Source organism: Copadichromis virginalis, linkage group LG17 (genome assembly GCF_057382275.1).
Source record: "Copadichromis virginalis isolate Kocher_CV1m ecotype Utaka linkage group LG17, C_Virginalis_male_GT1.1, whole genome shotgun sequence".
Classification (NCBI taxonomy): domain Eukaryota; kingdom Metazoa; phylum Chordata; class Actinopteri; order Cichliformes; family Cichlidae; genus Copadichromis; species Copadichromis virginalis.
Window position 1 is genome coordinate 34946188 of NC_140634.1, and position 15093 is coordinate 34961280.

Consider the following 15093-nt stretch of genomic DNA (forward strand, 5'->3'; position numbering starts at 1 on the left):
AACTACATTTTGGATGTAATGGTAGATAGACTGGGTTGTGGTTCTGTGTGTGTGGATGTGTCGGTAAGCAGACATGAAAGATAAACATGGGAACAAAATCAATGACCTGAAGACATATGCGTTTTCTCAAAGACTGTCAAAAAGTTGTGACAAAGATACATTATGTGTGAGCTCCCTCCAGTTTAAAGTCAGGGTTTGTGGGTCTGATGAATGCGGTGCTGGAAGCGTCACTTTCTTTTAGTGCAATAAATAAGTGAAAACTGGAGCTCCGCAGTGTACCAACTGTTTATTTTCTTTCTTCCAAGGTCTGCTGGTACCCATCAGCTAATTGAATCAAGCCCAATAAAGTGTAACTCCACTGGATAGAAGAAGAAAGTTTAGCATTTTACTTTGGTTGTGTATTAAACTGGATTTAAAGTTTACAAAACAAAATTTGCATGTTGAATTAGCCATTTTAACACCAACTGCAACCCATCACATGATACTGTCAACCATCTGCAAGCACAGCAACTAGGGCTGGGTATCGTCACTGATTTCTAGAATCGATTCAATTCCGATTCACAAGGTCCCGAATCGATTCGATCCATGATTCGATTTAATTCGATTCGATTTAAATCTGGGAAATTTTGACAGTCAGAAATATTATAATTCAGATCAGTACATTTACATATTTTTGTATCAATAAAAAGGAAGCTGACACACGCAAGACTTTATCACAGGTGTAAGCGTCACAGCAGATGCCTTTGTGTCAAAGTAGCTGAAGATAAAACACAGAAAAACATGAAGGCGATTTTCCTGGCCTGGGATTTTATAAAAATATTCTGCAGTACATCAAAAACGAAAGAAAACCATTAATCAACATATGAACATCACCTCTGACGTTACAGCGGTTTTATTAGAGACACGGCTAAGCGTTTTGCATTTTGAATAATTTTAAAAAGTTTATGTGTGTGTGTTTATGTGAAGCGTTTGGATCTTCTTTTGCTGCTGGTTCGGTCAATATTGTTTGGAGAGAGATCAAACTAACAGCTTTAGAATCGGCTTATAAAGGGCGTGAACACAAAGCGCGGACCCGCCGACAGATCAGAATCAGCGAGCTGTCGGCTTTCAGCCCCGACCGTGAGAAAGGCGACAACTAACTGATTCTGATCCGCGGGTCGCGCTGTGTGTTTAAGTCTATGTGCAGAAGCCGTGTTCCTGCTCTCATTTACTGTCTTAACTGTTTGGTGGTTCTTAAAATTTTGTGAGATGTCACCTGAGATTCTGGCATTTTGGGCAAAATAAATTTATATTAAAAAATCGATTCAGGATTTTAATGAATCGATTTTACGTTATCCAAGCCAGAATCGATTTTAATCGATGAATCGATTATAAAAACCCACCCCTAACAGCAACATAACTCTCTTCACATTTCGGCACTCTTTCCTTGCCAGCCAGTACACGCTGCAACAATTAAAGCTCAATGCAAAGTTGTGCAGGCAAGCCCACTACCTTTACTGTACAAATATACAAAGCTTAATTGCAAAAGAGCCCACAAACTTTTTGCTTAAATATGAAGAATGATTTAAATAAACATGAAATATGGCTACATTACCACAGCTTCATATTTATACTTCACAGAAAGGATACAAGGATTGTTGCTGTCAATGTTGCAGTTATCCAAGATGAGGGGGATGCCTTCAAGTTCTCGCACCTATGGGATATAAGAAAATGATATCAAATATAGAGTAACTCAGCTGCCAGGTCCCCAGCTAATTTCACAGTGTTACCTTCTAATGAATTAGAATTAATTACCCAATTTCTTTTGCTTGTTTTCACTGTTGTTTGTTCAACTTTAATGGTAACATATTACTGTAACGTAACGTGAGGCGTTGTTGACTACTTGATTCATTATCATCACTTCACCTGTCGGCTCAGCAGGTGTACTCGCAGTGAAACTGAGAGCTGAATGAGGCAAAACTAGCACAACTATAAATGACAGCAGTAAGCAGCTGCCTGATGACTCTCACATTGAACCAATATGAGACCAGTGTAAATAAATCGTCAAATGCCAATTTAGTATATTTATCCTTGGAGGTCATTTATTCCCAAATTCTACTTTCCAAAATCAGGAAAAAATAGAGCCTGATATAGCTTGATACAAAATGATTTTGGCTGCTCCATCCACCTCCATCTCAAACTATCCTCAGCATCCTCTTTTTAAACCAGACCTCTCTGTGGATCCGCCTTCATTACGTCCATGAATCGTCTCTCTCTGGTCTTCCTCTTTTTCTCCAGGCTGGCAGCTCCATCGTCAATATCTTTAATGAAATATATCCACTGTCCCTCCTCTGCACATGTCCAAACCAGCTCAGCCTTGTGTCTCTAACTTTGAACTGTCCCTCTGATGTACTCTTTCCCAGTCTTGTCCATCCCTGTCACTGCAGCTACTACAGCTCAGCACATCAATTTTGTTCTTGAAAAATCAACCAGTACCACTCATACCTCAGGTATGTCAACTGGACCAACTTGAATAACACATTATTTTTAATTTAACACTGGTATTGGATCAGTACTCAGCATCTACTGAAGTAAAAACATTTACATATCAAGACCACAAACTGTCTATTGTTTATGCAAGAATAAAACCAGATACTCTTAATGAGATGACTTATTAAGTGAACAAAACTATAGCAAAAGGTCTTGCTGTACAGTCTCTAGTTACTTTATATCTCTTTTTCAGGAGGAAATAAATCTGTATAAACTTACTTAAACACTGAAAGAATTTGTGAGACGTTTATCGAGGTTCACGATTCGAGTTAAGAAACAGCAGACAAAGGAACAGTACAGAGATGCCCTTAGCAGAGCCTCACATCCATGCAAACAAAGCAGTGTGGTTGTGGGTTAGTCTAAGAGCACCACAACAGGACAATCTGTTCTTTATCATGTGTCTCATTCTATAGGCTTAATTGTTGTATTTGCTTTCTGATGCCCTCCGCACGCCGTTGCGATTACTCTCCAAACACACTGGAGCAACAGAACAAGACAAAGTGCTGAGTTACAGAAAATGGAAATGTCATTTACACTGTCAAAGAAACACAGAGCACGCAGGTCTGCGTTTTCCACTTTAGGAATCATTGTCTGAAGTTACTGTAATTATATTTAAACTCATAAAAGGGATGAATAACAAGCAGCTGGACCCTGACTTTCAGTCCGGCACAAGCAGTTCCTCGCTTTGCATGCACATCTTAAATTACAATCTCTCCCAAAGGTGAACAGAACGACATTTGGTTTACTGGAAGAAATCTGGGTGAAAACAGATACGTGGTGATTTCTGACCACTGACAGACCACAGATCAGCATCCATAAATATTATACAGGGGCCAACTGAGGGTGGCCATCCCACAAGCATTCCACAAATCTGTTCCTATTAAGTACAACCGAGTCTACAAAGTGATGTTGATACTGTCTGCTTTATTACCCATCTGTGCTTTACGCTGATAGCTGCATGCTGAAAGATGTCAATTGAGAAAAACTGATAAGATTTCTAAAATAAACAAGAAGCTAATGTTTCACATTTGAGCGGAAAACCGAGTTGTGTTGAAAGAACCCACAGCCTCTCGCTCAATTAGACTTTGCACTCGTTTGCACTCCTCAGGAGATTTGGTTTGAGGTTGCATGCAGCAGCCCATTTACTAAAACCTGCCTCTGAGCATGATCATTTAGTGGAGAGGTCAAACAAAGCAAACTAATTCAGGTCGGCCTCCCAAACCTCGCAGTCACATTTACACTTTTGACCCTCCAACTGTGTTGGACTGATTAAGGGTATTTGTTTAAATGCTAGGAGACCAAGGATCGCATTAGAAGGGCAGACCAGCAGGCTAGAATAAATGTAAGCAAAGAAAAACATTTAAATTTTAGGGTTTGTAAATATTTTCCTTTTCTAAATTCGATAATTGTTCTAAACCATAATTTCCTGACAGAACTATCAGTACATATTATAAAACTAACCAAAGAGGCTTTGGGCAATTTTCAATATGCTAATGTGTCTCCCCGCTTCCTTCACTTGACTCGTCCTTGTGTCTTACCCTCCTCCTACTGAGGATGGGAGAGAGACAAGGAAGAGAAGCATATAAGCACCGACATTTACTAATGATGAGAATATCCATATTCCCACGTATAAAACCTTACCGCTGCTCATCTTTCACAGCTAGCACGTACAGGTAGGAATCAACAGGCACCACGTGATAAGATATCATGACAATATGATGTTTTACATTTTGCAATATGCTGAGTGTTGCAATAACATATTTTGTGATTTATTTTTTTGTAGCCGAAAATGATGTCCTAAAGTTAACTTTCTTTTCGGATAAAAAGATACTGACAAAAGTTATCTCACTTCAGTTATTTTTTTAGTGCAAAATGAGATATTCAAGCACACAAACACTGTCACCGAAACCTGCCACCCATGCTGCCGGACAGAGTCCGTCTCCTGTCACTTTACAATTACATGGTGTCAAGCAAGCAATTACATGTAACCCATTTCTGACAATACAGCAATTATCTGTAATAAATAGGCACATAGTGCTGTCTGTTGCAGTCTGCATAGACAAAAAAAAAACATTTATCACATTTGCTCTCAGCAACCTTCCTGTTCTACAGGAATATAACCAGAATGCAACCACTCAGCTGAGTCAAGTCCCCTCAAATTGTGCTCATTCAGACTCATAGTAGTGTGTTGGTAGTCTTCCTGCATTTATAAATTAAACAGCAATTATTTAAAATAATCTCTCAGAGAGTGACTGCAGTCATTCCAAGTCAGACTGCAACCGTTTGCAGAACAGCTTCCTATCAGGCGACCTGTGCAATCACCTTGTGACCAAAAGTGGTCATGACTGTTAAGCTCTGCGCAGCCATTTAGTACAATATGAAAAAAGTCAATACAATCATCAGTCAGCCAGCTATGTTTTTGTAGATGCAAGATGGTTGCTGTCCTATTTTTACTGTGACTGAGTCATTAGCTTGCTCTGAATTAGAAGGTAGCGTTGTTTGCTCAGCTAACATTTATCTCATGAAGATGGTGCATGAGATAAGCCATCTTTTACGAAGTATCCTCACAGTATTATTTAATAAAATACTGATTTTTTGCTGTACCTCTATTGACAATAATGGCAAGGAAAATATTGTGATACCATACTGCATAGATTTTTCCTCTCCCCTACTAGATAGATAGAAAAAAATAGCTAAAGTGCTTGAGCAGATTTCCCCACCTAACAGTTATTTCAAAATGCCTCCGGGTACTTATTTGGGCAGCTATTTTGAAGTTTTACTTAAAGAAACGCTTCAGATGTGACAGATTTAAGTACAAGACTCTGTGTCTGTCTCTGACAGATAGGTAGACAGACATAAAGTTCTCTTTATGTCCCACGAATAGGATAATCATGAAATACTGTATGTAAATTCTCAACATATTTAAAATGGCAGCATATGAAGGACTCTGAGGTGCAGAAGTAAGATTTTTAGGTCAAGGAAAGACAGAGGACAAGTGGAAATATGACTCAGCACATTGAGCTACCTCTGATCTGGAAATTATGGCTTACAGCAAAATTTTCATTCACTCTTCGTCACAGTTGTTATCAAGTACCACCACAAACTTCCATCCCTGCACTCATTCATTTGTCCAAACCTTGTTCTGGTTGTTGGTATTGCTGTGGCAGAGGTTTCCAATGAGCCTGATGAGATGTGCCTTAAAGCTGATGACAGGAGAATAAGAAGAAGAGTCTCCATCTCCACTGAAGGAGAAGTTCTGAGCAGCACTGAAAATATTCTTACTGGCCTTCCCAGTGGCGTGTACCTGCTCCAGGAGCTCTGCATGGACAGTTTGTGACAGACAACAGGAAAAGCAGAACACCTTCTGAGAAGCAGCATAAAGCTATTCAGATTATAGCTGATTTTGACAAATGAGATTCTGCTTTTCTCCTTTAAGAAACAGATTAAATGATAAACCTCAAACTTTCCAGCATTTGGACTTTGCGGGCTGTTTAATGTCTGCTGTTGCTCGGTTGTTGACTTAATGGCTGTTTTTCATTTACCAACAGTAGTTACTAGAAGGTCTGGATGATCCTGTAGGAACATGAACTGCTTGTGGTCTGAGGTCATCTCACACAGCACATCCAGCAGACTAATCACTGTTAGTGCCTCCTGCAGGACCTGCAGGGGATTGCAACAAACGGGGGGCAGTCCACAGAGTAAGAATCTTTTGAGACACAATACTGAGTCAAAATGACTGAAACATAGGTTAATTCATTTCACACAGGGTAAGACTAACAAACGCAGGGTGAAAAACCCGCGGAAATTGTGTTGAATTTATGATCTGTACCTCATCACTGGACGCAGAACCCGTAGCAAGTGTGAGCACAGCACCACAACCTTTCTGGAAGGAAGTGGCCAGGAAATGAGCCACACTGGGAGGGATGCCACAGTCTTCTGAGCCCTCCTCTCTTAGCTGGGCTAAAAGTAGCTCTAATAAAGTAACTCTGAAAAACAAAATGTACATCTATATGAAGCATCTATAGTTTTTATTTAAATATTAGCTGTTTTTACCACTATTCTGTGCATCAATTCTCTGCAGTGCAAAAACCAAACAAACTAAAATAATAATAGGTTGAAAGGTGTTGTAGCATACATTTAACCATATCTTTATTTTTACAATTCTGTTTGAATGAATTGTTCATGTTTTTGTCCAAACAACAAAAATGAAGTACCTATCATGGTGAGACATTTCAGAGTACATGTTCTCCACCAGCGATGAAGACTTCAGGAAATGCTGTGTTGCAATCAGCACTCTGAAAAATCAATAAATAGCAAAGGGAAAGTAGCACTTAAATATGCCCTTAATGCATAACAACAGTTTTCAAGTTAGTACCATGATGATGCACTTACGTCCAGTCCAGCTCAGGCTGAGTCCTGCAGAGCTCCATCACCCTGAGAGCCAGCTCAATGTTCTGTGGCTTGGACAAATCTTCCACCTTGGCCTCATCCAGGCATGTGTGGATTACCATCGAGGTGTAGTTCACGGTCTTCTCATCGTCAGTGCTAAGCAGCTGCCTGTTTGGATACGTTCGGGTTGACAGAATTACCAATATAGAATCTGCATGTGATTTTGGAGTCAAACAAAAAGATGAGGGTGAGATTTTGGCACACAGAACTTACAGGAAAAGGTCTGGGAAGCTTATCATCCAAATGTCATCTTTGCACAACTGGTTACCAACAGCCAAGTTACCAAGAAACTGGATGCCACAGCGAAGAGCTGAGCCACAGAAAACCGATCAAAAATAAGAAAAAACATTCAACATTCATTTTCCTCCATGGTGTATTGCTTTTATGTCCCTCTAGACTGTTAAAGTTTTTTGCCTACTCTTGAATACAAAAGAACTTGACAGAACGGTTTCTTGTAAAACTCAAAGAACCCTAAAAAAAGAAAAACAGCTCTTGATAGTGACATCGTGACAGGATGTAAACATTAATGACATCCTCCCCTAACCTGAGTTGTAATATTAGCTGGATGCACACTTCTTCTGGTTGGCGGATGTAGACTGTTGACAGAAAATAGTTCTTATATGAAACTGCCTACACAAAAGGCATAATATTTTTTTGACTAGTCAAAGTCATAATTTCTTTTACAATTTGAGCACCACAAGACAAAAACAGCACAATCTACTTCCATCTCTAACAACCTCTATAGCTCACTTCAAAACAATTTAGTTGGCTTTGAAAGGGACAAAGGAAAAACACATAAGTACTGTACCTTAAGCATCAGTAGCTGAATTTTAGACTTACGTTCGAAGATGGTATCTGGAATCTCCATATTTACAGTAGATAAAAATCTCAGGAGTTTGAGGGATACATCAATGAAACCAAGTTCCCTAGTTGACAAAGACACATTATGTCAAGTGTTTCTTTGTCTTAAGAAAGGAGGTGCCCAATAATCTAACAAACTTTGACATAATATTATAATAAACTGCAAAAATAGCACTTCAACAAATCCTGCAATTGCAAAGATATAATTGTACAGGTTCCTTAAACATAAACTGCCAAGTTTTAGCAGGAAAAATGCTCAAGAAGGATTTTTAGCAGAGTTTCCAAATAAATCAGTCACTAAACTCTATGACCATTGTTTACTTAATTAATTTGTATTTACTGAAAGATCCCCCTCATGCTGCTTTGTGATGTCGGGGATACCTGAGCAGACTCTGGTTACGTATACTCTGGACACAGGAGTTCCTCTGAGCTCTGAAGCACTCTGCGGTCAGCTGGAGCTGCAGGGTAAAGGTCTGCACATCCTCACTGTCCAAGCCGGCAGCCTGCAGCTCTTCACAAAGTCTGGTCAGGACCTTCACAAGAGTGGAGAATGTCTTCTCCTCCACAGCATCTCTGACAACGACAAACAGGTGAACAAATACACAATATTCATTTCATTTGCAGTACTCTCACTGGGAGACCACCAGATATAAAACACAGATGTAGTTAATAACGCGGTATTTGCACTACATTAGCTGGATCTTGCGTGAAACACTGTCTTTTTTCCATTAAGAAAAAAATAAAAATGAAGTTCACAATTTGAATCCAAATGTGCGGGATACTCCTGTGCTACAAATTCTACAGAAGGGAGCATAATGTCACGTGCACAGGCCGTTAAATTTTAATAAGCAGAGTTAGCTCCTGCACAGGAAAAACAATGCCAGTAATGCTTAAAAATGTGCTTTTAGTACAAAACCACGTACTGAAGCTATACTGCTGATATGTGTTAGTTTTGTTTTTTTATGCTGCAGCGACAATTATTAGGTCTGAGTTCAGAAACCGGGCGTGCCGTTATATTTGGCTGTGCGTAGTTGACAGTTGGGTATTTTCAAGTTACTGCTAGCTTAGCCGGACCGCACTGATACGGCCCATTTCCGTATAAAACATAAATAAATTACCCAGACCTCACCTGTATTCGACATCCCGCAGCGCAGCTGTAAATGTTTTTAAAGTCTGCAAGTGTTCAGGTCCGTGTTTTTCATTTAAAATGCCAGCGATGGACGCTGAGGTCCCCAAAATGATGTCGGTGGAAGCTGCCATGTTTGCCTGTTTCACGCTTGTGGGCGGGACGTCCGGAAAACTCTTTAAGACATTATTGGTTCAAATCAGTATGGGGCGGGGACTGAGCATGTGCTGCTGTTTTCTTGTTGAAGAAGAGTCTCCTAGACTGCTGTGTAATGAAGGCTGTGACTGCAAATAGACTCTACAGAATGAATTTTCATGTGTTTTTGGATAAAACTGTGGGTAAAAATGACTTAACTATTCTGTGTTTCACTGTAATGATTTGATTAAGCACTTAGCACTGAGAAAGACAGAAGTAAAAATAGAACTGATGAGAGCCATCAAGCTTCTGGAGACCAAGGTTATTTTAGTTAACTAAAAAAAGGTACAAACTAAAAATACATATGAAATAACATTTTAGTTGACTAAAATAAAACAAATAAAACATAGACTTAAATGTAAAACTAACTGCAATTATTTTGTTTTCTTGGAAAACTAACTAAATTTGTTTGTTTTTTTTAAATAGAGAGACCAAACTCTATTTACACTAGTCTAATTTTGTACCCATTATAACCTCCCTAAAATTGCTATAGGATGCAGCTGCATTCACATCTCAAATCCATTCACCAAAACCAACATTTGAAAAGTTCAAATGTCAATCCATTCAACCCAGATAGTTTATAGAACAGCTACTGCAACTGCAGCTGCAAAGCCGCAAAACAAGCCTTTGTGATTTCCATGTAGAGTGGCAAATTTTAGATTACAGATCCATTATGGTTCTCCCTTGTATTTCCACTGGCCTGGAACAGCACAGCAGTGGTGAAAAGCAGCTCGCTGCTGAGAAGAGTTGATTACGGATGGTAGGAAGCATCCACCTCAAGCAATTTGTCAGCCTTAAAATGAGGCAATGAAAGAAGCAAACATTCCCTTTATAGAATTCCCATTATTCATTTTTCAAGTGGAATAACTGGAAATATCCTCACAAACTGGAAATGCTGTGGCATGATCGGGGAATCTGAAGAGTTGAGTTACAGGAAAAACAGGACATCCTATCAGGGTTCAGCCATTCTAGAAACCTCAGTAATGTTAACTAGACGGCGGCTGGTTTAGTCTGCTGTGGCAGACGATCTAGCTCTCTCGGAAAAAGAAAAAACAAAAACATCAAGACAATCAACCACACACACAGTTTTTATTATTCACAGATGGTCGGGCATTTTTCCTGTACAAAACACAATCAGCGTTGTTAAATGAAACACTTTAATACCAAGTGAATCATGTCGTATTTGGTCTTCCAAGACAGAGAAAAATGCAAGGAGAAATGAAATGGCTCCTTGTGTCGAGCAGCAGTTTGTCACAGCGGCACTCACGACAGCAAACTGAGCTGAACCTAAACACAGCGCACAGTGGTTAAGGAAATTATAAATGTTTATTTGCACCCTGAAGGTCTAATACCAGAGCCTGTTTCATTCCACTCTTGTAAAATCCATGTTTCAACACATCTGGCATAGCGCTAACAAAGGAGAAATTCATTTGTGGTGCGAACATTTTCAGCCATGCGTGAAGTGTGGCTCTGTGAAGACGTGCTTCAATTCAGACATTCGTGGACTCAACATTATGTAACCGTCTAATTTTCATCCCCCCGAGTGCTCTAATTTGTGGTTTTGAGTGAAAGGCTGCGGTTGAATAGTTATTTGCTGCTCTGAATGAATGAAAATCTCTGTTATGTGACATACATGAAAAAAAAGTAAAAGTATTTAGGATACTGTAGTGTTAACACAACACAAAATAGTTTCCTTAAGGCACTTGATATTGTAAGGTAAAGACAGCTACAGTAATACAGAGAGAAACCCCTCAGGTGACCCCCTATGAAAAAGCACTTGGCAGCAATGGGAAGGAAAAACTCCCTTTTAACCAGAAGCAGTCTCCAGCAGAACCAGGCTGTAGATGGAGCATGCCCATTCACGTTCTGTTAGACATCACCTCTGCTGACTGGGGTCACTCAAGTGGACTTCTCTAGCACATTTGTGGTGGTGGAGCCTTTTTTTAAAATCAGCTTCTGTAAAATTATATTGATTTCTGTGCAGTTTATTGTGTAAACACCTAATCCAAGAGGTACTTAGCATCTCTGGGTATCCTGTTATGAAATGATGATGTATAAAACCCTGCTTCTGGGTTCAAACTACACTGTGTTCATTAAGGCTGTTGTCTTTTTAATGTGTTTTAATGCTTTATATTCTTGAATTCAAGAATTGGTCAAAATCCGCCTGTACCGTACACTGGGATTCCCCATTCTTATCTATGGGTCGTAGACCTGGGTCATCCTCAAACACGACCTCAACAAACTTGAGGTCTTCCAAACGCACTGTTTGCATCAGATTCTCCGTGTGTCCCTCCGTGATAGTCTAAGCAACGCGTGATACGTAGTCAATGTCACCAGCAGGCCTCAATGGAAGAGCTGATTAGGAAGCGACGACTGCAATGGTTTGGCCACATCTGCCGCATGAGCAACCATCGCCTGCCATACCGCCTTTTGATGCAGCAGCATCAGAGTGAGAGTGATGAGAGACCTCCAAGAAGACTTGGATCAAGCAAATTGAAGATGATCTTAAACAACAACGTCTAACCCTCAAGCAAGCAAAGGTGAAGGCAAGAGACCACAAGACCTGTAAGTGCATCGTTGATCAAGATGGAAACCCTACGACACCCACAGCGACGTATTGGCTTCGTGGACAACCTCCCTGCCAACCGCCAGCTAGGGACAAAAGAAGAGGAAGAAGAAGACGAAAGAATGCTTTATATCTTATTCGATTTAATCTGAACAAGCCCCCTGTGGCTTGCTAACTAAGCTTGCTAGCATTAGCTGACAACATACTCCACCCTCTGCTCTAAGGACCCACTGCACACCTCATAATAACTCATGTTCAGAGACTGTAAAGTGTTAATTCAGTATGTTCTCAAGCCATTTGTAAGTATTTTCGAGGTTCAGTGGACCACATTTTCCTGTTGGGGAATGTTTTTGCAATGGAGGTGAATGCTTGGTACGCAACAGTGTTTAGGTGGTATGTGTCAAAAATGCCAGAACCCATTGCTTTAGTAAATTGCTAGCGCTTTTAATGTTGTGGTCAATGGCTTTATTTATTTATTTATTTATTTATCTCAGCTCAGAAGCAGAATTCAGAGACGAAGGCATGGATGGTTTCAGAGTCACCTTCAACACAAAGTTCTTGGGACCAGTTATAAGATTCTGCTGGATTTCACCTGAGTGATTAGTGACAGATTTGAATTAGTAAGTTTTCAGTTTATATAGTATCTAAATGTAAAAATAGACCATAAATGCACAGTTGATTGAAAAAAAAAACCCCTATATATTATAGAGAACTGACTGCCATTTGTAACCATAACTGTCTTTCCTATACAATCGTGCTTGTTTGAAGTACTTCACCACATCGAAAGAGAAGTGGTCATCTGCTTCCAGGTTCTCAAAGAAACACCACTGGCACCTTGGTAAAGGTTAACCTCTAAAGCTGTCCTGAGTACAACTATTTGTAATGCAAAAAGAAGGTTTAAGGTTTTTAATAGACTAAAAAAGCAAACCACAATGTGCATTCAGTGTTTTACACACATTTTTACATTATGATATAGAAACTGTTCTGCAGATTGAGACAAATGTTATCTTTAGCAGAGTCATGATGCTTGCAAATAATTTCCTGGATTAAAGTTCCTACTTCTTTAATAATATGATACCAGACACCAGAGACACACACGGTTTCACACATAGATGAAATGTATTTTTGCTCCACTTTTCTTTACCCTCCAGTTCAGCACAGTCTCTGAAGGTTGGCAGAGAGATGAGGTTAAAAACACAGTTGGTGTCACATGGCTGGCAGGCCTTAGCACATCACAGCGACTGAGTGGCTGTGATACTGTCGGACCTAAGTGTGACAGAGAGGAGCCATCAGTAAGAGACAATATCCAAGGAAAAAGTGGGATCTGTAATGCAATCTGAGGGACATGTGTGACTGATACAGAATTCAAAAGTCATCATATAAAAAGACTTTAACTAAAGCCCCACAGCCGCCTTGAGCAAGAAGAACCTGGCAAAACCTGAATAGTCCCATAGACCTCTATGGTAAGCCGAGCAATGGGCGCCTTAAAAAGAGGCCAAACCCTGATTCCAAACCCTAGAATCAAGTGGGTGAGGGTTCCCCTAACGTGAAGACAGTGGTGCTTTTACAACACGACCTCAAAAACTGTAGAGGGAGCTGAGCCATGTAATTACAAGCAAGCAGGTGAGTCCAAGTTGTTCGCTCCGAAACGGGGCCAAGCCACAGAAATGATTGTGTGGTATTCCACACCACTGCAGTGCCACCAAGGAAAAACAGGCAGAGAAAAATTTAGAAGAGGGTATGTAAGAATGAATGTCATTTGTTGTGATCCAATGGCACATTCGCATTTCTGAGGAAGAAAAGGAAACCGACTCAAAATCAGCAACTGAATCAGCATTAAGGAATTAAGGCCACCACAAGCAGGTAATATTACTTTTTCCATGCAGAAAACTATATTTTCCATTTGTTTCCATTTTTGGAAATTGTTATATAATCCAAAGATATTGCAGAATTACACTGACATATATTTCATACCTTGGCACTTTCAATCAGCTTCACATGCACCAAACCTCGAAAACCAGCAGGAGGAAAGTGGAAGAGGGGAAAATTTGTCTGGTTGCATTTATTCAGCTGACCAATGCAGCTACTGGGCTTTTGGTATCAATTACAGCAAATTAAGTGATAGCCACCCAACACCAACACTAAAAGGATCATCCATCAAATGAGTTAAAATGCTGCTCTACCACTAATTGAGCCCACCATTTTGGCTGGGCCCCAGGTGCCTATAAATAAGAGCCACGCTTATTTTTCTTGCATTCCTCTAAGGCGAGGCCTCTTTGATCTTTTGGCCACTTGGAAGTGATCATCGGAAAAATTGGTTTCAGGGTTCAAAATGACCACAGCCGAGGAAGAATGAGTACTGAGAGGAATTAAAGCCAATGTGTATCTGTGTGCTTTAAATGTTGGAGAGCAAAAAGCGACTTTAATCTCGCAGCTTTAATTTCAAACACAAAGAGTCGGGTGTATAAATGTATTAAAAGGAAACTTTGTGTATGTGAGATGCCATCACTACTTTATGAATATACAAACAGTATTCACATGGTGAAGGGCAACTTAAAAGCCCCATCTAGTGGTCTATGGGGTCTCCTAATATTCTAAAAGACATGTAACAAGAAATCTCAGAACAAATATCAAGATTACAAATAATTTAAAAATCTGCTTTGCTTTCTCACTAAGAGTAGGGGGAAAATGGATATAATTCCAGTGTGTCCAAACTGTAACAAATACGCTTGCAATCCTCATAGATTTTTCAGTTAAATAACAAATTGTTGACTTATGGAGGGTTTATGTGACCATTAGTTTTGGTCCTGTGTCTTTCTGGGGGTTTTTATGTTACAATTACCATGTTTTCTTTTGGTGCTTGCTTTTCTTTTGTCGGTTCGTTCTACTACCCGTCTTTCTACTTTTTTTGGGTGACTATCTGCCATGTTTTCCAAAGTAAACCACGAACGGGTGTATAGATAGCCCATCCTTTGTATAGACGGTCCAACCGAGTCTTAGTCTGTCCTATATACCAGCCTGTGCTATTTTGTGGAGCAACCTGAAGGACTGAAAAATTAAGCTAATCTGGAAGGGTCAAAAACTTTTCCTCGAATGGCCACTTAATGCTACAGTCGGGAAAATAGTGGTTGAAGATTGCACCATGACCAAAACTATTGACCCAGTGTATAATGAACTTACAATCTGGCTATGCCTTTGAAATGGTTACTTCGATGACTGTGACCAGATCTGCAACCACTCGTCAGTTGCTACTTTCAGAGCGACTTTGATGTAATAAGATGGGAATAACACAGAGTCAGTCTGCTTTTACTTTGTGATTGAATGGGTCAAGTTTGAAAATTACATACAAAGTTTCTGTTAAAGACTG

General features: G+C 39.8%; 1 protein-coding gene across 3 annotated transcripts in view; it reads right to left on the reverse strand.

The window, feature by feature from the left end:
• The window catches only part of atxn10 (ataxin 10), a 78744-nt gene extending 69602 nt beyond the window's left edge, over positions 1-9142 (reverse strand). For 2 of the 3 annotated variants that reach the window (XM_085437659.1, XM_085437660.1), the window contains exons 1-10: positions 8969-9142; positions 8221-8412; positions 7819-7904; positions 7192-7288; positions 6922-7086; positions 6744-6824; positions 6359-6515; positions 6072-6189; positions 5666-5847; positions 1630-1693 (exon numbers count right to left, since the gene is read on the reverse strand). In XM_085437659.1, the coding sequence (XP_085293785.1) occupies positions 1630-1693; positions 5666-5847; positions 6072-6189; positions 6359-6515; positions 6744-6824; positions 6922-7086; positions 7192-7288; positions 7819-7904; positions 8221-8412; positions 8969-9099 (1273 nt within the window). In that variant the 5' untranslated portion in view covers positions 9100-9142. The remainder of the gene's footprint in view (positions 1-1629; positions 1694-5665; positions 5848-6071; positions 6190-6358; positions 6516-6743; positions 6825-6921; positions 7087-7191; positions 7289-7818; positions 7905-8220; positions 8413-8968) is intronic. The other variant, XM_085437661.1, reaches the window with a different exon arrangement.
• Positions 9143-15093: the final 5951 nt, after the last annotated feature.